Source organism: Miniopterus natalensis, chromosome 7 (genome assembly GCF_054644295.1).
Source record: "Miniopterus natalensis isolate mMinNat1 chromosome 7, mMinNat1.hap1, whole genome shotgun sequence".
In the NCBI taxonomy this organism is placed as follows: domain Eukaryota; kingdom Metazoa; phylum Chordata; class Mammalia; order Chiroptera; family Miniopteridae; genus Miniopterus; species Miniopterus natalensis.
In genome coordinates this window covers 40,548,002-40,574,874 of record NC_142087.1, presented here as the reverse complement: position 1 = coordinate 40,574,874, position 26,873 = coordinate 40,548,002, and the positions used below count along the sequence as shown (strand labels likewise).

At 39.9% G+C, this 26,873-nt stretch overlaps 1 protein-coding gene across 8 annotated transcripts in view; it reads right to left on the bottom strand.

The window, feature by feature from the left end:
- The window catches only part of DLGAP1 (DLG associated protein 1), a 587,128-nt gene that overhangs the window by 117,969 nt on the left and 442,286 nt on the right, over positions 1 to 26,873 (bottom strand). For all 8 annotated transcript variants that reach the window (XM_087818968.1, XM_087818969.1, XM_087818971.1 and 5 more), the window contains 2 exons: positions 12,526 to 12,703; positions 7,675 to 7,915 (listed from right to left, as the gene is read on the bottom strand). In XM_087818968.1, coding sequence (XP_087675094.1) covers positions 7,675 to 7,915; positions 12,526 to 12,703 — 419 coding nt within the window. The remainder of the gene's footprint in view (positions 1 to 7,674; positions 7,916 to 12,525; positions 12,704 to 26,873) is intronic.

Genomic DNA, 26,873 nt, shown 5'->3' with positions numbered 1-26,873 from the left:
GATCAGGGGATTAGACATTTGATCTTTTAAATCCATTATAATGTCAAAACGACAAAGTGTAATATGAAACTTTAAGCGCAAAGAGCATTTTCTTTTTATATGCCTTTTTGCTATTCATTTTAATTTCTCTATATTTTACACCTTTAATTTCACTTTAAACAGATATCCCACAGTTAGACAAACCAACATGAAAAGTAGTGTCGATAATATGTGAAAAAATCGTTTTCTTTTAAAAAGAGGGATTTTCAGAAATTTTGATGCAAAGCACAGGTTTCAGACATGGCAGGAGCTAAATGAATATTTGTCAGAAGAAAGAATGAAAGAAGAATCCTCTCATTTAGTAGACAGACTTATTTTAAATTATTCCAGAGGGTACCATACTTTAGTAAACATTTATTGACACGGAACGAGAATTAGGAATCTGCTCTCTTCATTACCAGCTGTAGTGCTTTGGTCAAGTTGTATAATAAACTCTCCAAGCCTTGACTTTTTTCCTGCATTCATTCCTAGTCAGGAGCTACATAGGTCAGTGTCATAGAATCTTCGTTAGGATTACACAAGAGATCTATGCAGCTGGTTTGTAATGTTTTTTGGTAAGTGACCAAAGGGTCAGCCATTATCATTATTAATAAACTAAGCTAGGCTGAGAAGTTTAAAATCAAAGCCAGGGTAGAGGCATTTTAGTGTATAATTTACATAATGCTTCCTTATTAATGATCTCATTTCAATATAACAACAACCCTAAAGGCCAGAAAGGAGGGGGCGCTTTGCTGTTGGGCATGTGGACAAAAGTGGACCTGTGGACTGTCTACAGAGCATGACACCTTGAGGCTTGGCTCTGTTCCCAAGAGAATTTACATATATGTGGCAAAAGAACTGGAGGAGATGAAAGCCTAGGATGTTCTTCAGACTTTATATTTTCTTTTATGTCTGAGAGGACTTTGGCATTTTATGACTTCATAATATTTCTTTTATGGTACAGAGGACAATTTGAGTGCCCTCTCCCCACAAAGGAACGTGTAAACAAAATTCTTCCAAAAGTTATCACTGTGAGTTTGCTCAGATACCGAAACCAGACAAATTACCTCACAAGAGGCAAAGGCTGTGCCACAAATCTTTATTATTATTATTATTATTGGCCTGAGGGCATCCTTAGGTGGAGGTAGGTAGATGTCTCCAGTTCCACTTGGATGTTTGGAGAAATTCAGGGAAGGGAATCTCATTAGGAAGTGGTCTAGGCAATATCTGAACACTTAGTATTTGATCTTATCTTTTAAAATTTATTTTTCTTAAAAAAATTTATTGAGCAACTGATAGGTGACTGGCACTTGTATTAGGTACTGAGAATCCAAAAATGAATGCCTTCAGATGGTGCAAAGAACATTTTGTGTGTCTCCCACCAGTTAGATCAGCAGCCTGAGATTCCCAGAAGCCCTTTCCTCTCTCTTCTTCCCTCTGACTCCAGAATGTTTTGAGGTCTGGATGTTTATCTAGTTAACTACTTGATCTTATCTTGAATAGAAAAAAAAAAGGTTCAAAAAACTTCTGACTGATGTCTGTCCCTTGGACTGCTGAACCTTTCCCTCATTGCTTTATAAAAACAGCTATTAATTAACTAGCGCCTGGTAGAGAGAAGTGAGCTTTTTCTGAACTCTAAGGATTCTCCAAAATGCTGGTAAGGGAGGCAGCCTTAGAATTTCATTTTACGCATGAAGAATATGAAGTTCAGATTAACTTTATAATAATGCAATAAATAATTTGTGGAGCTGGGACCCAAACAAGCAAAGGGCTATGGCTGGGAGGCCTGGGCTTTTATTCTGACTTTGTCTGCAGCTAGAGGCCCACTACTTCGGGCGTTAGTTTTCACACCTTACAATGGGTTCAGTGAATTAGGTCAGGTGTGGCAACCTTTTCCAGTAAAGGGCCAGAGAGTAAATATCTTCGGCTTTCTAGGCTATGTGGTCTCTGCAGCAACTACTCAAATCTGCTGTTAAAGAGTGAAAGCAGCGACAGACAGTATGTAAGCAAATGGTGTGACTTTGTGCTAATAAAACTTTATTTACAAAAATAGGTAATAACAGGTTGGATTTGGCTATAGTTTGCAACATCCTGGACTAGATGAGGTAGAAGTTCCTTCTACTGCTAATATTTTATGATTCAACTATTTTGATAATATTTCCCTAGAAAAATCACCTTTATTATTCAATCACCTGTTGATTATGCAGTTTGTGAAGTACTCAAGTATTTTTTGTTGTTTATAGCAGCATTGTTTGCAATAGCCAAGATATGGAAACAACCTATGTATCTGTTAACAGATGAATGAATAAAGATGATGTGATATATATATATATATATATATATATAAAATGAAATATTATTCAGCCACGAGAAAAAAGGAAATCATGCCGTTTTCAACAAGGATGAATCTTGAGGGCATTATGCTAAATGAGATAAGTCACACAAAGAAAGACGAATACTGTATGATCTTACTTATATGTGGAGTCTAAAAGATTCAAACTTGTAGAAGCAGAGTAGAATGGTGGTTACTGGAGGGTGTGTGTGTGTGTGGTGGGGCAGGGCGGATTGGGAAGATGTTGGTCAAAGCGTACAAACTTGCAGTTAGAAGATGCATAAGTTCTGGCCCTGGCCATGTAGCTCATTTGGTTAGAGCATCATCCCGATACACCAAGGTTACTGGTTCGATCCCTGGTCAGGGTAGATACAAGAAACAACCAAAGAATGTATAAGTAAGTGGAATGACAAATAAATGCCTCCCTCTCTTTCTCCCTCTTTCCACCCTTTCCTCTCTCTCTTTCAAGTCAATAAATAATATTTTTTAAAATGATGCGTAAGTTCTGGAGATCTAACACACAACATAGCGACCATAGTCAACAACACTGTATTATATACTTCAAAGCTGCTACCAGACTGGATCTTAAATATTCTCACCACAAAAGAGAAGTGCTAATTATGTGACATGATAGAGGTGTAAGCTAACACTATGGTGGAAATCATATTTCAATATAGAAATGTATCAAATCAACACGTTGTACACCTTAAATTTATACAATATTGTATGCCATTTATAGCACAATTAAAAATGTATTTTTCTGCTTCTTCCTTCTCTTTCCTTCCTCCATTATTGAATGTCTACTATGCATATTGCAAACATAAATTATTGCTTTAATGTTATTCTTCTCAAGATCTGATGAATTCAGGTGTGTGTTTTTTTGTGGTAGGGTGGGGAGCAGGGTGTATGGGATTGGGGTGCAGGGTGCATGAAGGTAGGTTTGATGTAATCTCATTGGGATGGCTGGCTGGGGTTGAAGAACTAAGTGTGTGAGAGGAACTGACCACTGGCCCGACCTCAGATGACCTACAAGGTTTTGCTATACTGAGCAAGACTTGAGTGCATCAGAGTTGATAGCAATTAGGAGAGTATGTGAAGTAGAAATATGGACGGATGTGTCTCAATTTAGGGAAAAAGATGATCTCTCTTAGAAAAATCAAACTGTAAATACTGCTGTCCCCGTGGCCCCATGCCACACCCAAAAGGGCAAACTCTATTGACCTCCTGGCTGGAGGACACTGGCTGCTTGCCAAGAGGGACATTTATCCTGGGCCCTCACTGCTCTTGCTGGGGCCTCTGAGAAGGGCAGGAGGCCAGTTCAACCTGATCAACATTTCAGGGTTTCCCCTATGAAAAACAATATAATACACACTTCAAGAGTAAGTGTGGCAAGTGAACCTACTGGCTCTTTATAAAACTGATATTGCTACATAAAGCTTCTCTAAAAAGCATGTAATTTCAAAGTGAAACTTTTTCTTAAAAGACCAAAGAATCATATATCAGGACAGTTTGCCTATTTCTTGAGTGTTATTTTAATTCAAATATTATATTGACTTTTAAAATCACAAAAAGCAGTAAGTGCTTATTTGAAAACCTCCCTCTCTCCACATGCCCTGACCCTCCCGCTTCCTGGGTAGCCCTGCGAAAGCTTTACTTTTTTGTTTTTTCTGACTATGGGGGTTATTTGTGTATCTGCATGGGTGTATCCAATGATGATTACCATAGAATGTTTTTGCTTGTTCAGGCTACTGGTATCAGCAGATACAAGTCTCTCTAGCCACAATGCGGTAATGCTTTTGATAGATCCTAGAAAATGCTCAACTTAGGAAGTAAAAGGAAAACTCATCCTTGATTACAAACAACTGCAGTTGTATATTCCAGACGAGGCAGGTTAATCCAATACTCTGAAGTGGAGGTTTGGGTATATTTCCGGCACCAAGTTCTACTTTTACCTAAAATATTTGGGCTACTGAGTAAGAGTGCCTGTTTTCCTCACAGTTGTGAGGATAATTGTCTACTTTGGCATTTTACTTTCCTTCAGTAGCTCTAATCCTACCCAGGTGTTGTGGTTTATATAAAAACTTGTTCAGTCTATTAGATGGAAGAATACCTGGGTGCTTGAAGCAGATTATATAGGCTGAGAGAATATCAGATTCTATCATATTTATATAAGCCAAAAAGTCAGTAAATCAAAAGAAGCATATGTCACTCTAACTCCCCAATTTGCCGTGCTTTGCTGGGACAAATCCTCACTCAGGCTGCCAAGGGATCATTAGGGCCACTTAGAACTCAGCCCATTGCCATGACTCTCCCAAACGGCATCAGGCACTTTTTGTGAACTTTTGTCTGTGGTTTCATTTTGCTAATATGAAGAATGAACAAGGCTGGAGGAGAAAAGCATAACTGTAGTTTATTGAAAATTTGAACAATTAAAATGGGTTGACACAAAAATCAAAGACTCAGAATGTGGATTGTTGTGGGGGCAAAGTTATAGCTAATAACTGCAATTTGCCAAAATGAAGAATTTTTTTCAGGCAAGGGGAAGTTTAGCAAAAGTGGATTGTGTTGTGAGTACCCGAGAATATGAGCAAAGGAAGGGAAACAAAAGGAAAATCCACATCGTGTCATACAAACATGGATGTAACTCTGAAGTGTGTACCTGGGGGAAATGGTTAAAATGAGAGCAGAGTAATTTCCTGATTTCCACTGATGAGCTCATTCTTTAAAAAATTAGTAGATCCTGTGAGAAAATAGATTTTTCTATTTTCTACATGAAATTGTATTTGATTCAATGTAAGAAGGAAACCAGTAGAAGAAAATTAGTATGATAGTACTGAGATCATGTGAGAGAGAAAGGGAAGGGGGGGTGAGAAACAAGCACCCAGGAGTAATGGGAGGGTAGAATGAAAGATACAGAACCTTATTATATCATAAAATAATGACTTTTTAAAAAAGAACAAATCTATGGTATAGAGAAACTGAAAGGTGATACTAAAATTCTTAAGGTTGTACTTCTACACATCTGATGTGCTGACTCAGAATCTACTATGATGGTCTATAACCCCTTAAATTGTTTATTCTTTCACAACTGTAAAGATGATACATCTTAATGTTCAGTTTGATGTAAGGGTGAAGCCCTGTGCAAAAATCTGCTATTTTACGCTTCTCCGCTCAGAGGGCAAGTCACATCTCCCTGCCCTGACCCCTCCTGCAGCTGCAGGCGAGCCTGCCGCCTTCCCACCCAGAGAGCTGCAGGCAGGGGCCCACTGCTTAGGACGAGACACACAGAGCCCAAGAAGGGCAGATGCAGTCGCCTCCGTGGCGTTTTCGTTTACTTCTCTCGGTTTTGGGGTGCTCTCCCACAGAGGACCTCCAGCTAAAGCCTCTCCAATTCAATTTGGATTCTAAATATAACAACACAGTTCACCCTCCCACCCCTCATCTCCTTGGATAAGCTTGTCAGATTTGGCAAATACTATAAACACTGCAAATAATTTTGTAGTATAAGAATGTTCCATGCAATATTTGGAGCATACTTACACTACAAAAGTATTCACTGTCTGAACTAACTGGCAACCCGGATTTTATCTGGCAACCCTGTTGTTTGGACTCTGGGAACCTCCAGAGTATCTGGAACAGTCTTAGGAAGGTCAGGTGTTTGGGGTGAAGACCACGCGACAAGAACTGTCACAGAAAGTGTGGAAGTGTAAGTAACAAATAACAAAAACCTCTGAGGGGTGAGCAAAAAAAGCCATCTTGACAGTTTATCCATAACACTGTTCCCTGAGGTGGAAGGAGTAAGCCAGTGGCCCTTTTCCTTCCCATGGTTCTTCTGAGCAAGGACCTGCATTTTGTGTACTTAAGGGGTGGTTTCGGTGAGAAGAGCAGCAGGCAGGCAATGAGACTGCTGCAGTGAGGAACGGCCCAGACACTGGGAAAGGGTCATGTGTGGGGTGGGGGTGATGAAAACAGAAAACACCCTAAGACACAGTGATATGCTGCAGGCACAGGGCAGACCTTTAAACTGCACACTGCACAAATGTAAACACACACATAAATATGCCCATGATAATTACAAAATATTTTTCCATTTCATAAATCAACCTTGTTTAAATGATAAATCTCATGTGTGTTTGCTCTCACAGAATTTCTGAGTGCACAGGAACACACATCCACTATCTCTGCTTGCAGGCGGCCAGCTGGGAGGAGTGGCTGAGCTCCCTCACTGCATAGGGGCACCTCTTTCCTTAATCCTGAGATCTTTGTTAGCACCCATCAAGAATGAACTCCTGTTGTTTAACCTCTATTTTTTTTTTCCAAATTCCTACTTCAACCTTGTATTTCTAGTTAGTAGAATTTTAACTCAGGTTTGAGGACTGATTAATTCCCAAGCCTGCAAAAGTTCTAGGCTGAATGATAATTACAGACATTTGATGTACCTAGAATAGAAATTGAATAATACAATATTCTGGCGTGGGCTTTTTTTTCTAATTTATTCATCATTATTTATCTTGACTTTGGGTTGATGATCTTGTAGAACTACTCTGTATTGGAGTTATGCTAAATTTAATCATAAAGTTAAGCCTTGTTAAGACGAAGGGGATTCTCTTCTTGGGCACAAATGTTATAAATATAAAACCCCCACACATGTTATACATAACTCATGGCTACTTTCCTGTGCAGGTTCCAGTGTCATGGAAACCAGTTAAGCTCTTCTGTGCCTCTCTGCCTAAAATCTACTGATAAAAATACAGCTTAACGGCATAAAGCTAAATTCAATTTAGAGGGAAAAGGTGGTGCTCTGTACACACGACAGTCAGAAGGTTTTAAAATAATGAAATAAATCTGTCTCCTGTTACAACGAAAGGGAACTCATAAAATGTTCAATCAGTACTACCGGATCATTTGCCTCCTTTCGTATTTTCTCATAGTGATACCGCAGGCCTTTGGGGATAGTCATTTTGTGGATATCTTGGAATTAAAAAAGCATTCCAACTCGGTGATGCTCAACAATCGGGGCGTGTGTCACACCCCTAAAAGGCAGAGCCTGGTAATGGAGAGTGGAGTTGTTTGGGATGACTCTGCTGGCATCTAGGATGCTGTGTGGGGACCTTGTGCAGACCTGTCACCTATGCTGTCCCTTCTGGTCCTGTAGTTGCAATTTCCTCTGTCGAAAGCAGGGTTGGGGACAGAGAAAGCCGGGTGGGCGCGCACGCGGCCAGAGGGAGGCAGGGAGGTCAAGGCGCTGCTTGGAGGGGCCCGCGTGGCCCGTGGTGCCTGGAGACGGCGGGCGGTGCCGGCAGGCCCGCGCCCCGCGCACTCACCCGTGCTGCTCTGGATGGTCCTCACGGTGGTGGCGGCGCGCGGCGGCGACGCGGAGCGCAGGGACACGCACTCGTCGTCCTGCGAGCAGCCCTTCTCGATGGCGCGCACGTAGCTGTGGCTCCGCATGCGGAAGCAGCCGGGCACCGGCAGGTCCAGCGCCTCCACGGCCTGCGACTCCAGCTCGCTGAACACCGACTCGCACACCGACTCGAACTGCCCGTTCACCTCCATCTCGCTGACCTGCGGGCGCACGGGGCGGTCACGCGCGGCCCCGCCCCCGCCCCGAGCCGCCACCCCGCAGCCCCAAGGAGCGCCGGACGCGGACGCCCACGCGGGGGTTTCTTGGGCGCTAGAGCTTGCGGGGCGGGCGCGAACCTAGGGGGCAGCTGGATCAGTCCACGGACAGGGTTCGTGCATTTCAGTGGAACCGTTGTTTAGCACAAATATTTTAGAAACTATAGTAGTTATTGTGCCTTTGGAAGTGATGAGTTCCTCAAATAATTTGCGTGTCGACTGAAGTTTAATTTAGTGTGAAGTATAAAAACAGGCCCTATATTTTCTAGCAATTTCCTCATATTCTGCCCCCAAACAGACCGAACCTGATCTGTCAAAATCTGGAAGAGCACTATCAAGATTTTCAAACTATCTACGTGCTATCTAAAGGTCTCACTCTTCTTTTAAAAAAGCTGATATGGTCCACAGATTATTCACAAATGCACTTAAAAGATCTTCCAAATGAGGCCTTTTTTTTTTTTTTTCCTTTCGAGGAATCTGTTTTTATTTATTTATATGCCTCTGTATCTAACTTAAATTGGGTTTGAGCACCACCTAAAAAAATAAATACTAAATAAGCCAGACCAAGTGCTCCAACTTCTCACTTTGCGGAGATGTGGGAGCATTCTTCAAGGCACTCAGCAGCTCCGCCACATGCCCCACCCAACCCCAATCCACACCCTCCCCCCAAAAGTAAACCATATGAAGTTTTATTGCAATCGCTTCTTTGTATTCATCTATGGTTTTCACCCAACTGTGCATCCCTGGACTCTAGAGTTTAGTCAAACACATTTAAAAAATTTTAATATATCTTTTAATTCACTTTTAACATACAGGTCTTCCTTCACCCATTTTTAAAACTGTAATTCATACTATATTTCTAGGTACATGGTAAGCACTGCATAAATAGTGGATATTATTTTTTGAGATGGTATAGTGGAAAGAATGAGACAAATGATTCCAAGTCTCTGAGACTGAGTTTCGTAAATTAAAAAATGATCTTTCTTATAGTTGATATGAAATTAATGAGATACTATGCAAAGCTTCTAGCCTGTATCTGGTAAACAATACATTGCAACATTGCAACTACATGTGTCTAAACACTGTTTTCATTTCCATCATCGTTACTACTGTTATTAACAATATTATTGCCACCAATACCCAATACTAGCAGGCATTAAAGAAGCTTAGCAATTGGGAGTCAGAGTACTTGGGTTTCTAGGCTCTGTCACTGACTAGCTGTATACCGTAGCCAGTTCACCTGGGTTTCCATTTCTTTGTAGACATACTATGAGGGGATGATCTAGATCAAAAGTCACAGCTGAACACTCACAGCTGGCATCACCACTGAGCACAATAATGTTTAATTTTTAAGTGATGTAGACACTGAGAATGTTGACAGACAAAATGTGTCTGTGGGTTTCTAGTTTACCACTCCAGATGAAGATGTTTAAGATTTAGACTTAAAATAAATTCAGACATAAATTAAGCTAATTTGGAAATAACAGTTACTATGCCAAATATATTTTAAAAATGTGACTTTATAACATTCTTTCTTCTCAAGCCTTACTTTTAAAAGCCCTCATTTTTACTAGATGTCTATGTAGAAAAAATATAGAAAGGGAGTAACCATATAAAAAGATGTTCAATTATTCTTTAACATCCAAGTATAATTTATTTTTATGGGTATTTTATTTCTGTGAGGTATGAATGTTAGACACATACAATTTAGTTATTCTAGACTAATTTCTTAGCTTACAACATTTTACTTTGATCTTTCTAGGAGACTTTGATAAATAATACATGTATCAGGGCTTAAAAGGGTATAGGATATAATGCACTTAAATTCTATACTGTTAGAGTTGCTACTAATGATTTATAAGACAGAATATCTCCAACACCATAAAAGCCAACCACTTTTTGAAAAGCTAGAGTATATTTATGGTAGTATTGCTTTGAAGAAGAAATTGTTCTCCTTTGAATAATGGCAATATTGGTGCTGCAATTGAAAGTTGAAATTATCCTTAAAGATACTGTGTTACCTGAAAATTGAATATGGAACTAGAGAATGAGGTATCATGAGGAATCCATTTAGGATGGCTGATCTTTCTGTGCTCTACTTCAGGCGAAGTGCTTATGCCCCTGAATCGCAGAGCTTGGCCTGCTGTAGCTCAAGGTCCAATGTGCTTCTTCAGTAATTTGTTGATACCTTATTAAGCTGTCACTAGGAAGTAATATTGTCTCAAAGAAGGTCATATCTGACTGCAAGCAGGCAGCTGCGTGGGCACAATGTCCTGATGGGGGAAGTGACATGTGCTCCTGCTTTAAATGTGTAAAATTATAAAAGCAGTGAATGTGTATAAACATTTTTTTCCAGTCAAAAAACTTTAAACCCACTGATGTATTCTGCTTACATGACTACTGGATTTATAGATGATTTTGCAATTCTAGAAGACTATGTGATCATGAGGCTGTCCAGAAAAAAGATAAGCCTAAAGAAGTTTTAAATGTTATATTGTTTACTGTGAAAAAGTAAAGACAAGGCAAGTCCAAATTTCACAAAATGAGGCACCAACTATTTCTTTGAGAGTTGGATTTGTGAGCATCACTGGACAGCTTTAGCTAGTAAAAACAGATATGCAAGCTCTTGGAGATTTCCTTAAAGTAAGGAAATGTACAGTGGGCAAATGTATGCCAGCTTTTCCTCACTCCCACCCTGCCCTGCTTTTGGAACCTCACTGAGGTCCCCACCTTTCTTTGTTCTTCAAGAATCGATGTAGACCAGGGAGTAGGGGCAAAGTGAGAGCTGTGGTTCTATTTTAGGGTCTTACTTTTACAGATCAGAAATGCTTCAGTGATGAGCCTATTTCATCTTTTTTCCCCCCAAATGCACTATTTGTTTCATCTGTACCACCAGCACACTACACTATCACCTCACTATACCAGCATCACTGTTATCACCACCATAACCACCATCTCCACCACCACCACCACCATTACCACCATCATCTCCACATCACTACCATACCACCATCTCTACCACCATCATCACTATTACCACCACCACCATCACTACCGCCATCTTCACCACCATCATCAGCTACAGAATCACCAGTAGCGTTGATGATGAAGCAGTGTCTGTCTTCCAAACTATCTTCTCTGCCTCTAGCCTCTCATCATCTCCAATATTTCCTACATTTTTTGCCAGATTAATTATCCTACATCAAAACTCTGGTTACATCTCCTGACAGCTTAATAGCTGAAGTCTTAATTAATCTTTAAGCAATCCCATTACTAATGAATAAAGTCCAGTCCACTGGGCCTGGAATGCAAGATAATTTGTATAAAAATGTCTCTAGAATACAATTCAGAATACTGTAGATTTCTCATTACTGCCTCTACAAGTATTCTAAGTTCCAACCAAACCAGAGCATTTTCTATTCCTTGTACATGCTTTAGGCTAGCATTTTTCAAAGTTAAGAATCAAATACTACTTTATTTGTTAAAATGCACACTCCTAACCCCATGCCTAGACGCTCTCTCTCTCGAATCTGGGTACTTAATATCTTTCTCCTTAGCTTCAGGATCTTGTTGACAATTTCATGACCACAAAGTCTTATTTAACATCTGGTTACTTACATATCTTACAGGGCGTTTATAAGGATTAATATTTTAAAAATATAAAGCAGTTGGCACAGTGCCTGAACCAGTAAAGGTGGCTTTATTGTTCATTCTTGCCCTACCTGCCTCAGAGTGTTTTATGGTGTTCAAGTAAATAATCTTTGTGACAGCACTTCTAAGTTTTTTGTATGTTTTCCATTAGACTGTAAGCTTTTGGGGGACAGGGATTATGTCTTACTCAACACTGAATGACTTGTATAACCAGCCATGTGTTCTCCTGCTCAATAAATATTAGCTGAAATAATACTATGGTACTTATTTTGAAACTTGTGATAGAAACTTAAATGAAGTATTCTTAAACATCATTAAAAAAATACCCTTCTTTTTGTTCTTCTGGAAGAAGCTTCTGAGGCACCTTCTGCTTTTCTGGTGGCCCCTGAAAGCTGCAAGGTCAGGTCTTCCAAGAGTCCCAGGTTCTTTCCACCCTTAAGCTTAGGCAGTACACCCGTCTCCCACACCCTCTGGGACCCTGGATGGGAGAGACTACGCACATTTCTTGTGCCTAGGTCCCTGTTTTGATGACCTGCTTAAAACTTGTACTTTCACGATTAGACACTGCCTTGGTTTTGCCAGTGATGTCTTCACTGTCCTATCCTTCAAGCATCTTACAGCCGAAGGCTCATCCATTAGCTTCTTGCTGGCAAATCTGCTGGTGCTGAGTGTCTGCTCATGAATTTCCAGGACTCCCCTGATGTGCTTTATTTATCTGCAGAGGATCCCTCGCCTGCTGGTAGACTGGTGATACCAGATGCTTGTGGGTGCCAAAGGCAAGGAGCATTTAGACCAGACCTGCCTGATCCAGCGGTCTCCTGGGGGAGTCCCTGCCTCCCCGCGTTATGCACCCTCAGTGTCTGCCAACCCTTGTGCAGTTCACGGCTTGGGACCAAGGTGCTTACCTGGCTGATGGTGCTCATGGCTCGCATGTAGCTCTCATTCCTGGAGCGGAACTTTGGTGACGTGAGCAGGCCTGCAGGGTCAAGGCTGTCTAGGCTTCGGTTGATGGAGACTTCACTGACTGCCCTCAGGTAACTGTGACTCCGGATCTGGAGTTTGGGGGAGTGTTCATTGGAAATCCTGGAAGAGAACAATAAAAGGGGTGCATTTAGTCACATTCTAAAATGTAGGCAGTAATAAGATGCGGCAGCACTATCATTAATGTGGCACCTTAAATGCTGGGGCAAATAATATAAACACCCTCCTACGATTGCTAAACTCCTGCATGGTCTCAGAAAGAAAACTTCTTATAGGAAACCATCACAGGCTGGTGACATTAGAGAGCAATTAAATTCTCTCAAACCATGAAACGATTTTGCCATTCACCTCTGCCCAGGCATCCCAGGGAGGCAAACGGTAGCTGTGACCACCCTGCCCCAGAATTCTGTCCTGTGGACTTTGTAAGCTTTTCCATTGTGCCCCTTTCTTTTCAGTGCTTTCACAAAATAGAAATTTTAATTTAAAAGTTCCATGCAAAATGGCAAAACATTATGAAATAACTAGGCATTACAAAAGAGAAATGCACCAGAATTTTATGAAGAAAACTATACAACTTCATGGCAGGCAATACACAAGGCCTAAATAACTATAAAGGAAAACAAGTTTCCTGGATGGAAATACTAAACATTGTAATAAAATTAAAATTTCCTTAAGTTAATCTATAAATTTAATGCAACTGCAGTAAAAATTCCCACAGAATTTTATATTGGAATGTAACAAACTCCAAAAGTCTATATGAGGTTTGTAGCAGCATTATTCATAAAAGCTAAAATGTGGAAACAGCCCAAATGTCTATCACCCGATGCATAGGTAAGTGAAATGTGGTATATCCATGCAGTGGAATATTATCTGGCCATAAAAATGAATGAAGTACTGATACATGTTACAGCATGGATGATCTTTGAAAACATCATGCTAAGTGAAAGAAGCCAGTCATAAAAGACCGTAGGTTATGATTCCACTTATGTCAAATGTCCAGAACAGGAAAATCTATAAAGACAGGTAAGAGATTAGTGGTTGCCTAGATAGAGCTGGGGCAGGCAGTAAAGGGGAAAGAAGATGGCAGGATTGAGGGGTGATATCTGAAAGGTATGTCGCTTTTCTTTGGGGTGATAAAAAGGCTCTAATATTAATTAGTGATGACTGTACAACTTTGTGAATAAGCTAAGAGCCATTGAACTGAACATTTAAAATGAATTAATTGTATGGTATGTTCCTTATATCTCAATAATTCTGTTATAAAAATTATACGAGGCCTCAAAATAATCATATTTCTTTATAAAGATTTAGAGAGTAGACTTTAGTGGGCAAATGAGAGAAGGAAAAGCATTCAGGGTGGACGCAGTATTGCAGTAATTTCAGCAAATGATAGGACTGAGTTAAATATCATTGGAACTTGAATAGATATATTTGAGATTCCACATGAAAATTAAATATAAAAGATGAGTAAGAGAAGGACTCTAAGAACAGCCAGAAAATAATAATGAATAAAAAAGGAGAGAAATGCAGATCTCAAATATACTTTATAGCTACAATGATGAAAGTAGTGTGATGTCAGTGAGCAAACAAATCAATGGAGTAAAATAAAGACTCCAGAAATAGAACTGGATATGTGTTTGAATTTAATATATTGCAAATATGACAGTTCAAATAAGTGAGGAAGTGATCAATTATTTAATAATGATGTTAGATGAGGTGCACCCATTTGGGGGAAAATAGATTCCTATTTTTCACATAGATTAAAAATAATATTTACAAATGTAAAGATGTCCACTATGATACAGACAAATATATTTTATAATCTTAATTTGTATACCTAAAAATTAAAGATTAAAAATAATATTTACAAATGTAAAGATGTCCACTATGATACAGACAAATATATTTTATAATCTTAATTTGTATACCTAAAAATTAAAGACTAGAATTTTATGAAAAAAGTCCACATGTATAAAGTCTTATGGAAGGCAATAAAAAAGACCTAATGAAATGCAAAGGAAAATGGTGGCAAAAGATTTTAGAAGCATGGTGTTGAATCTAAACGCCATTAAAGAAATGTTTGACAAGTAGAATTACATAAAAATTTAAAACTTTCATTCAACAAAAGACACTGTAAACAAAGTTAAGAAAAATAGTGACTGAGCAAGGAACATATTTGCAACACTACCCAACATAACAAAAAGGGTTCACATCTATAATATGAAAAGCAGACTTAAAAATGAATAAAAAATAATGCAACCAATTCAAATAAAATGGGGAAAGGCTGTAAAGTGGTAATCACAGGAAAATAGATACATAAATTCTTGGGAAAATAAATTTATATGCCACCACTTATATGAAAAGATGTTCAGTTCCACTAGTAATTAGCGAAATGCTGGTAAAAAATAAGATACTATTTGCACATCAGATCCATGCACGTCCATGTCCACTTCCTCAGAAGGTAAAAACATTCTTCACATTCCAAACATCCTCTCAGCAATGTATAATACTGCATCCAGTTTTTAAAACCATATAGAAAATTTATTTTATTTCACTGTTCAGGAAGCTGGAGGTAGAGTACTCCACATGAATTCAGCGGTTCCAGACCTCTCCATCTCTCAGCTTTGCCATCTTGTGTTCTGATCTTGTTTTGGGGGCTCCCCCTTCCTCACAAGGTGGCTGCTGCAGGTCTGGGTCTTGTGCATGTACATACACCCCATTGTAAGCGCAATCACAGTGTGGCCCAGAGACACACCCTGGCACAGGCTCTGTGCAGATGTTCTGGCCAACAGCCAGATGAGGTCCCAGCCAACAACCAGTCCCAAAAGCTAGAATGTGAGTGAGGATGCCTCCAGATGATTCCAGCTGCCCCAGCCATTGATTTTTCTCAACTGATGCCCCAGACAAAATGGCTCAGAGACAAGCCATCCTCATGTTGCCCTGTTTGAGTTACTGGCCCATAGAATCCAAGAGCATAATATTGTTTTATGTCACTAAGTTTTGGAATGGTTGCCTCCATTCTTGATGCTTGTATGGAATTACTTAAATATACAGTCAATAATACTAAATCTGGAGAATTTGGTTAGCAGCCACCTTTTGTAATTGTACTGAGTGACGGACCAGATTAAAACAGATCTAGAATTTAACATAAAAAACAAACCTCCTATGTATTTTACTATTATAAAAGAGAAACTGATTGTTCTAGAAATGTTCCCTCTGGAGCCTTCAAGTAGCTGCCAAACACAAAAATACCTCTGCCAGGTTAAGCAAATATTTCCCATGTGTTATGTACTATTACGGGGATTCACATTGGGTCATTATAAATGCACGTGCCCAAAATCCCAACCAAACAGACAAATAAACTGAAGAATTCATTTTCCCTTTACAGTCTCTTCTAGGAAAAGTAAGCCTTAGCCAGACACATTATAACCTAAAGTTCACTTCCTTTTAGAACCTGAGAGGTAGGTGATAAATGTGTTTCTTTGGCTATTTTGCAACCTGACCCAGAGTAACGATATTGCCAACATAAATGATGAGCTGTTCGAAACGGTTATCAGCGCAGCAATGGGGTGGTTATTTAATAAATAGTGTATATTCAAAAGAAGAAGTGAGTGTCCACTGTTTTGAAAAATGAATGTCTGCTGGCTGAGATGGGGAAATGAAGTTCATTGCAACAATCATTCACCCTGGTCACTTGTTATGAAATAAGGCATAATTCCTAGATCCAAAGTGAAAAATTATTCAGAAAGGATTGAGTCATTCCTGATAAAACAACACATACTTTAATAATACACTAAATATAAGGAAGTGAACTCTTTCAACTTGTCCATTTAGAGAGCAGAGCCCACAGCTGTCAACATATAGGTACAGTATGTACATGTACTCCTGATGTGGAAACACTCATTAAAAAATACCCCAACTGGTGCACTGGTTACTTTATGCTCACCTCAGAAGAAAGCTGATGTGCTAAGAGAAAAGGGAGTGTGCATATTCAGAAATACTAGCTCTTACGTTAGATTATTTGTTTGACGTTGGCCTATTCAAATGGTATTCATCTTTTCTCACTTTTCTCCCTAAATAACTTATGCTAAGTTCACCTCTTGCAGTTGATCAGAACTAAACTGAGATTTTGGCCTGGCTGAGTCCCATTCCTTATCATGTCCTTTAATTATATCCAAAGATGAGATGCCCTTAGGTGGCTGTGAGGCAGCGATACAAACAAGCTTGGCCCAGTCTATCAGTAAGGCTGCCATTGCAAAGAAGAGAAAATGCGGTGATACTCAGGCCATGGCACTTTAAACCAAGGTCCTAAAAGAGAAAATGACTAACTTGATTACTAAAAATGTAACTTCATAAGATAAGTAAGCTCTGGGGAGCTAATATACAGCATGGTGATAACAGTTAATAATGATGTGTCCTTGAAATCAGGGCCTACTGAAGTGTGTTGTAATTGTTTTCTGGTCAGGGTCCCCCCTAAAGCTTTGGGTTTCTAAGGGCAGTGATGACATCTGGGGTCATGGGAATATATGAAATCCATCACTGTATTCCCAAAGCTCAGCAAAATGACTGGCATATATTAGGCCTCCTTAAATGTTTGTTGAGTAAATGTGAGAGGGGAGGAGTGGTGGGGTTTGAAGGTCCCTAAGACATTATGACAGGAGCCTCAGTAAGACCTTGGTGAGGATCTGAAGAGAATCAGGGCACCATGGAAGGGAGAAGACCTGAGGGGTGGTGTAGGGCAGACTCAGAACTGGCTGACGGGGTCATGAAGAATGACTGGCTGTCTTTCATTCCTGGGTGATGATGCCTTTGACCATGATATTTATACTATGTCAGGCCCAGGAGAATTTGTTTCTCTCTTTGGGAGCAGTAAGAAAATAACCTTTCTTAATATTTAAATGTGCCCAGCAGAGTTTTATTGCTGGCTGGCTGAGGATACAGTACTTAGCATGTAAAGAATTATTTCCAAAGAACCCCATGAAGGAGACTTTTGGGCTATCGCTGGCTTTAATCATCTAAGGAGGTCAGTGTGAGTTCACGATGATATGTACTTAGGCAAAGCACTACCTAGAACTGAACTGAACAGAGTAGTGGGTCTCCTTCCCTCTCTTCTACTCCTTGGTTACCAGTTTTACAAAAACAATTCTTATGAATTACCTCAAAATGATTCCTGCAATTATCTTTGCTTTAGTTTGCTTAGGACCAAACTGGTCACCAAATGAATTAAAATAATTCATCTGTAATATTTTAAACAAAAATAAAATAAATAAAAAAAAATTTAGAGAGAGCAATATGATTTGCTGTGGGAGGTGGCTGCCTTTAACATAAATAGTTTCATGGTGGGTCACTTGCTCTGCTGACCTTGGCTCTGCACCTGATGAACCTGGCTCCACTGAGTCTCAGTTGGCTCCACGGCACTGGGCAAACCACACGTTCCTTCTCCTTAAAACAGAGATGACAATACCCCCCTTATAGAGTTGTGAAAATTTACTCCACAATAAGCACCCCCTCCTCTCTGTCTTATTGGGGCAAAATACACATTATATAAAATCCAACATTCCAACCATTTTTAAGTGTAGAGTTTAGTGGCTTTAAGTACATCCGCGTTTTTTTAAAACAAGATTTTTAAATTGATTTTTATAGAGAGAGCAAGGGAGAGGGAGAGAGAGAGAAACATCGATGTGAGAGGGAAACATTGATGGGCTGCCTCTTGCACGCCCCCTACTGGGGATCAAGTCCGCAACTTGGGCATGTGCCCTGACTGGGAAATGAACTACCAACCTTTCAGTATATGGGTCGATGTCCAACTGACTGAGCCAAACCAGCCAGGGCCCATTCACATTTTTGTGTAACCATCACCATCATCCATCCACAGAACTTTTTCATCATCTCAAACTGAAACTCTGCTGTACCCATTACACACTAACTCTCCATTTCCTCCTTCTCCCAGCTCCTGGCAACCATCATTCTACTTTCCATCTGTTTGAATCTGAAAACTCCAAGTACCTCACATAAGTGGAATCACACAGCCTTATTTCACTGAGCATAATGTCTTCAAGGTTCATCCATGTTGCAGAATTGTCAGAATTTCCATCCTTTAAGGCTAAAAAATACTTCATTGTATGCATATACCACATTTTGTTTATCCATTAATCTGTAATGGACACTTGGATTGCTTTTATCTTTTGGCTATTGTGAATGCTTCTGCTATAAACATGAGTGTATAAATATCTGTTGAATTGAATCCCTGCTTTCAATTCTTTTGAGTATATAACTAGAATTAGGAATTTCTCTCTAACAGAAGTACTTAACATTTCCTATTTTATTTCTTAGCAATTAAGTTACCAACAAATTTGGGGACCAATATAATAAAAAAAAACACCTGTCACTTTTTTTACCCTGAAAAAACACTCCATACAGTTGACCCTTGAACAACACGGAGGTTAGCAGCGCCGACTCCCATGCAGTTCAAAATCTGAGTATATCTTTTTAAAAAAAATGTTTTTATTGATTTCAGAGAGAGGAAGGGAGAGGGAGAGAGAGATAGGAACATCAATGATGAGAGAATCATTGATCGGCAGCCCCCTGCACGCCCCCCAGAGGGTAGAGCCAGCAATCCAGGCATGTGCCCTGACCAGGAATCGAACTGTGATCTCCTGGATCCTAGGTCGATGTTCAACCCTGAGCCATGCCAGCTGGGCCTGAGTATATCTTTTGATTGACCCAAAACTTAACTTCAGTCAGCCCTTCTCATCTGATCAGTAGCTAGGAATCCAAGGCTGGGAATCTGCGGTTGGGAATGCGAAAATATTTTTGCTTTGTGGCTGGTTGAATCTGCAGATGGGAAACCTGAGGACACCAAGAGCTGGCTGTATTTATTGAAAAAAATCTGGGTATAAGTGAACCTGTGCTATTCAAACCCATGTTGTTCAAGGGTCAACTGTATATAATGATGGCAAGTTTTAGGGACACTAAATAATATAGTGGAATTTCAGGGACTGTTATTGCTATGGCTGGAAATAGAAAAATGATACTTCTATTATTTGGTGGAAAGCACAGTAATAAATCCAAGTATAATTTTACTGCTCTAGTAATTGCAAACAGTAATGTAATTAAAACTCAATACAGTACTGTTGAGAATAAATTGCATTGCTAGGATTAAGACATCCAGGAAAATAATTCCATAAACAGAGATTGCAGAGACTGATGACAATAGTGTCAGTTTATGAACCAGTGAGAAAAGACATAATGTCATCACTGAGAAAGATGTAATGACAATTCAACTGTACTAGTTAGTAAGGAGCCTGCAATGGTAATTCTTAGGAGGGGTGGGAAATAGCGACCTACATGCTGCTTTGAGTTGAACACAGAGCATTTCTTTCCATTTAAAAAGTGTCAGGGCAGAGCAGATGTACTCACACAGGTGTAAGTTGACATTGACAAAGTGGAGCAGTTAAAGCCTGTGTAAAAGTATTTTGATAAATTTTTCACAACGTGCTTCATATTCTGGCTTCATTTAAGGAAGAAAAAAGCAACCAAAGGCAGACTCAAATAATCCTTTTAATGTCACTTCTCTTCTAATCCTCACTGTCAAATGCTCTATCCTCACAACTAGCATGGCGAAAGGTCACAAAAAGACACCTGTGCCATGCAGTATTCAACTGTTGTGAACACAGCTATCATGTCCCAGGTAAATGTTCTCTTCTCCAGGTGACATGCTCCTTTATCTAGTCCATTTATGTCAAGATTCCCAGACTCTCCATTACCTTGATGACTCCTCTCTAAAGTCAGTACAGTTTGTTATTTTCTCTTTGACAACAGAGCACTGAGAGCCAAACTCAGATTTTCAAATGTGGACTGTCAAGTGCAGAATACAGAATGGCCACAACCGTCTGTTCCACTGAAAACCCTTCTAGATGTGGCCTGAGAAAGCTCTGGACTGTTTGCTCTACAATCACGCTGTTAGCTCTGGTAAGACACCTTTGGACAACTTTTAGATCTTCTTCATATCAAATGATGGTAAGCCATGACAATTTTGGGCCCTTTTGTTTTTGTCAGATGAAAACCAAAGGCGAACCCTGTCATCCCGAGGCGATGTCTATCAGCTGTTCTCCCCAGTTACATGTCACCAGCAAATGTGACAATGGAAGCTAAAGTAACAAAACCCCAAATTGATAGTACAAGGTCCTAAGCATTCAAACACTTTATCTGCAATGGCTTATTTAGTTATCACACCAATATTACGGTTTCTTATAACAATTACGTAGCATTATTATCCCTATTTTACAAATAAGGAAACTGGGGCTGACAAGTTTGTGAACTCAGAATTGAAAGCGAGGTCTATCTAACTTTATAGTCTTAACTACCTTGTGCCCTCCTCATAAGCTGGCCATCGATTTTCTCCAAATCACTTGTAAAATTATGGACAAGGACTGGGTAAATCTTCTGAATGGGCTCAGTGTCTTAATAACACAGTTTTGCTGTAAAAGCTGTTTCACATATGCCCCTATTACCCAACCCACGTTTCTCTGATTTTTATTTTTTTCCTGCAAGCCAAGTGTGATCCACTGTTTTATTTATTTATTTATTTATTTATTTATTTATTTATTTATTTATTTATTTATTTATTTATTTATTTTTATTGTTCAAAATATTATAGCTGTCCCCTCTTTTCCCCATTGACCCCTTCCACCCTGCACCCACTCCCCTCCCCAGGCCTTCACCACACTACTGCCTGTGTCCATGGGTTGTGCATCCATTGTTTTAAGTTTATCCTAAATGCTATTACATTCCTCTCACATGTCTCAACCATTTCGAAGAGGAAAATATAGGTACTTCTATATATGCCTTGTTAGTACATCTATATTGGCCCCCTATTTTCTAAATGATCACAAACCACCTCTTCAAAACTTCATTCTGAAATTTTTCATAGGATTCACATTAGGTGAACCATTTGCAATTTGTAGAATCCTCTCTTTGGAAAACAAAGATAATATTTACTTTTTTCTTTGTATTTTTTTCACAGTTCTTAAAATATTACCAACAGTGATTCTACAATCAGACCTGAGTTTCTTCTGATGAAAACTAAATTTTTATGACTTGATATGCTTTTTTTCTTATTTGTGGCAGTTACCAGTTTTGTTTTTTTAAAAAATATATCTTTATTGATTTCAGAAGGAGGAAGGCAGAGGGAGGGAGAGATAGAAACACACGTACACACACACACACAAAATCTCCATACTTTGGCCCAATCTCACATGAAACAGAACACATTTAGACAATAAATGCTTTACTCCAGTCAAACATCATAGAAAAAACTGTGGTACCACCTACACTCATGCCAGCAAAGGCCATGTGGGGAGCTTAGACTTCCAGTCTCAAGAGGTGAGCCAACAGTCCCACCAAGGTGGTATCAGAGAGTAGGGAGCTGGGACTTTCCTCCCCAGGAAGATTCCTCTGCCCCTATGGAGTTAGTGAGGGCCACACGGGGAGCCTGGACTAGTGCTCCAACCCAGCAGTAAGAAGGCATCCCTACCCCTCCTTGCAGGGGTGGTTTCAGAAGAGGCCTAGTGGGGAGCCAGGTCTTTCATCATTAATCAGTAGTAACAAGGCCTCCCCCAAAGTGGTGTCAGTGAAGAGCATGTGGGGAGTCAGAGCTCTCACCCCCACCAACAGTAATGAGAAACCCCCACTTCAGGTATCAACAGAGTTTGAGTGGAGACTTAGACTTGTACATCTGCTGGAAGTAAAGAGGTGGAGTGAAGTGCCAGCTAGAACAGAAGGTTTAAACGACATCTATAGTCTCATAACATAATACAAAAATGTCCACGCTTCAATTGTCATACTAAGAACGAGGAAGGTTTAAAGCTAGTTTCAACACTGAGATGGCAGAGTTGTTAGAATTATCTGAAAAAACTTTAAAGCAGTCATGATAACAATCCTTCAAAGAGTAATTATGAACATACTTGAAACTGGTAAAAAAATAAAGTCTCAGCAAATAAATAGTCTTAGCAAAGAAACAGAAATATAAAAAAGAGCCAAATAGAAATTTGGGAACTAAAATATGTAACAAAAATACCAAGCTTAGAGGATAGGCTTAGCGGCAACTCTATGTATTTGTGGTGATGGAAAATTTTGCATCTTGTAATCAAGATTACAAGTATCCTGCTTGTGTACTGTACTATACAATTCTGTAAGATGTTATCACCGAGAGGAGACAGGGTAAAAGCTATATGGAATCTCTCTGTATTATTTTTTACAACTACATGGGAATCTACAATTATATCAAAATAAAAATTTAATAAAAACTAATAAGTCCACTCAGATAATGAATGGGTTAGAATGTACAGATGCTCCTTGATTTACTATGGGCTTACATCCCAACGAGCTTATTGTAAAAAACACTGGCAACACGGTACACTGTGCAGGGGGGGGAACGTCCGCCCGCAGGCAGTTGGGCTTGTAAAATCATTTGGCCTGGCCCTGCCGAGGCAATGGCAGGCGGGACTCGAAGTTCAATAAATCTAGGAACTTTTTTCATAGCTAATTTTTAAGTTGATAATTTTGTACGGCCCGCGAATGACGTTATAAATATCCAAATGGCCCTTGCTTGGGATTGACTGCGGGCCTGGCTATGCGCTGTGGCTTAGTGCCACTGCCCAGCATCTTGAGAGCACCGTGCCACATATCGCTAGCCAGGAAAAGAGAAAAATTCAAAATTCAAAGTATGATTTCTACTGAATGGGTAAGGCTTTGCACCATTGTAGAACAGAAAAATTGTGCCAGCTACCATCAGAAGAAAAAACTAATAACACAGTCCCTGACCTACTCCAAAACTGGATGTTAGAACTGAGTTCATGCCTGAGAAGAAGCAGAACCAAGTTAATCTCCAAAATTTTAAGCTTCTGCTATGATGAGTCAGGGTGTCTGTGTGTGTGCACACTCTAAGGATGTACTCACGACTGTGGGTTGAGCACCTATGGAGGCACCGCTGCGCCCGAGTCTCCCGTATACTCCACTTCCCGTCCGAAGGATGGGTCCTCGCTGCTCCCAGTGCAGAGGAAGGGAGGCACCAGCCAAGAGAGGTGGTGGGACTTCCCTTTGGTTCTTCTCTGACTTGCAGCATTCTTGCTGTTGTCTGATTCTCTGGGAAATGCAGGGAGTTCCTAATGACCAGGCTGCCTTCCTGAATGTCGCCTGCTGCCTTTCTAACACATCACTGGCTACCACAATTCCTTATAGCCACCCTCATGCCTTAACTGAGGCATGAATAGACCAGAGGTGACCATAGAAAAAGGCATTTAAAATACAATTTTAATGTGCCACGAGACACACATGAATGCACATTCATTGGCTATGTTTTACATCAGCTTTAGCTGCAGAAACGCAACAGTTCTGAAACTTATATTTAGAGAAAATAACTACTCACTCATCCAAACGAAAAGGAAAAAAGGTTTTCCAGGAAATGTGAAGAATCATTAACTTCACAAATTCTGGATGGAAAGTATAATTGCCCACAATATAAGGCAGAAATATTATTTTAAACCATTTTCGAGCAGAATGGAAACATGCTTCACCAATGCATTATCATCAGAATGAAACAGCATTCAAATGGCCACATGTTCTCTGACTAAATCAATTAGGTACAAAGACAGTAATAATTAGGACTGTTGGCAGTCAAAAGCTTTTGCAGAATCGTGCTCAGATATTGAAAAGATGGCTTCTACCCACTTTATTACCTTTGCATTGTGATAAATTATAGTAATTTTTTATGCCTTGAGTGAGAAAAAATGGAAAGATAATATTCACTCCAGTGAGGATGGTTTAACTTATCCATAGAGAAGCACTGAGCAATCATTTACTAACACATTAAAAGGGATACAAGCTTTCTGGTCAAAATGTACTCTATTATGGTAGCAATATAATACATTATACATATTCTGCTGTGGAAAATCCCAAGATTCTGATAAGGAATGTGTATGAAACTCCAGCTAGGGAGCCAGGGAATTAGGCAAAATAAATAAACAAAGCCATCCTTTCATACGCTGCTGTCTGGAGTGCTAAAACTCTTCTCTTTTCCTTCCCTCATCTAAACCCTGAGGGCCTTTCCTCTTCTCTGAGTCTTTATTAACTGGCTTTTGCCTCTGCTCTAATGAAAAGGGCACTTATGCCCTGTCCTGCTCTTTCCTGTGCTCAGTGGTTTAAGTGAAGCAAAGAGTGCCTCTGTATTTCCAAGGATAAAGGTCCAGACCACAAGGAGCCAGTCCCTGGGAGCACCTGCAGGGGGCGGTCGATTCCGAGGAATGAACAGAAGGCTCCGGCCATACTGGATGGTCCATATCTCGTGTAGGTTGTATGATGAAAATCTCCAAGAAAAGTGCCTTCTAGGAAATTCAGGGGTTATTTGCTCAAATCAAGTTGTTCAAGGTTCGCCGTTGGTGACTCAAAGAATCAAAGGGAGTCCGGGGCCTGAATAGATGTGGTCATCTTTTCTAAGGCTCTCATTTTACAGATGAGGGAGTAACTGAGGCTCAGAGGAGCTCTGTGGTCTAACTAGCTAGTTAGAAGCACAGTTGATGCTAGAACTGAGGTCTCCTAATAGCCTGCCCTCTTGGCCCCTCACCTCATCTTTAGAAAACTCCAGGTAGCTCCTGGCTGCTTTTATTTACAAGATAAATATCTAACGTGAAAAGAACATTCCCCCCTTTTGAGTTAGCATTTCCAGAGTGTAAACTGAAAGTGGTGAATGAAGCTCATTAGGGGAAAACAAGCACAGACTTGAAATAAGATAGAATTGTGAATGTATTGCAATAGCTTACTATTTTATAGCAACCATAGGCTCTCATGGTAAAACCAGTTAATAAATTAGTGGTGCTTCCCCCCCCCCCCCCCCCCCCCACCGCTCTAGCTGTGCCTGCCTATTGTCTTTAAATATATTTAGAAATGGGGACTTTTTTTTCTGGTGAATTTACACATTCACTTTTCTGATGAACACTTTGGGAATTTTATTATTATTTTCACCCCTTCCTCTATTTCTCAGTCCCACTCACAACAATTAATTTAGGCTTTCAGGATATTTTTAGAAGCCAACCACTCGAAATTTGGTCCTGGGACTAGCAACATCACCTGGGAATCACAGGCCCCATTTCAGGCCTGCTGAACCAGCACCTGCATGTTCACAGGATTCCTAGGTTATCCTTACACGCGTGAAAGCTTGAACAGAACACCTCGAAGCCCTCTAGAACGCCAGGACTGCCTGGCAGAGGGCTTTGCCTCTTGTTGCTCTGGGCTCCTAGTCCTTACCTCGGTGTTCCTGCCAAAAACGAACTTCAGCATTTCCCATGGAAAAGAAGAGAACATTCTTACTAGCACTTTAAGGTTAGGCTGGAAGAGCCAGGGAGTAAAGGAGTTCTTAATGAGTTCGCTGTGCGTTCTTTCATGGAACTTTTTTATGTGAAAGGGCAGTATGTTGCTATAGAAGGAAGGTTTGAAAGTTATAATTCCCCTGGAACCGATAAAAACCAGTTTCTCAGTGGGCTCTATTCCCAGTGCTTGACTCACACATTGGTGATGAATTAGGTGTCCAGACAGGCACATGAACACTGTCAGCTCCCAGGACATAAGGACACCTGGCAATAAACTAGTATTGGCAGAAGCCTTAACATCTCATTGTTTTGTTTCATTCCACCACCAAGTGTAAAGCAGTCTTTTAAACAGCACAACAGGTGCCTAACTACCTGGACAACAATAACCGGAGATAAATATTCACTGAGTATTCACCATGTACAAGTCCTGTCTTGCATCAAAATGTTTTCCTAATTAGTTAAATAGTTAACGTTGTACTGCTATCGACACAAGGGTAGAAGAACATCTGCGACTGAGCTGTCCTGGTACCCTTATTCCACATTTAAAATCATATATCCATTCACTTCACATATTTCCAGACAGTTATCAATTTTGGGGACAAATGACTTTCCCATAGTCGTCAGAAGAAGCAGACAAATGCATTGACAATAAAAATACTGGATGATTAATACTTGGATAAAGATTTCTACCAGAAATTGTTAAACTGGGTTTCTAGTGCAATTCTATGTTGACGATTTGGATTGATGATTGCAGTTATCCTGTTTGCTTTCAGATGACTAGTGATCCTCTAGATCTGAGGCTAGAATTGGTAGACTGAGTTCCGGTGTAACTAACTCTAGCTCTCTTGAAGAACTTCTTGCCCTACTGATAAAAATATGGATGAATTTATTTTAACTGATTGCTGTTA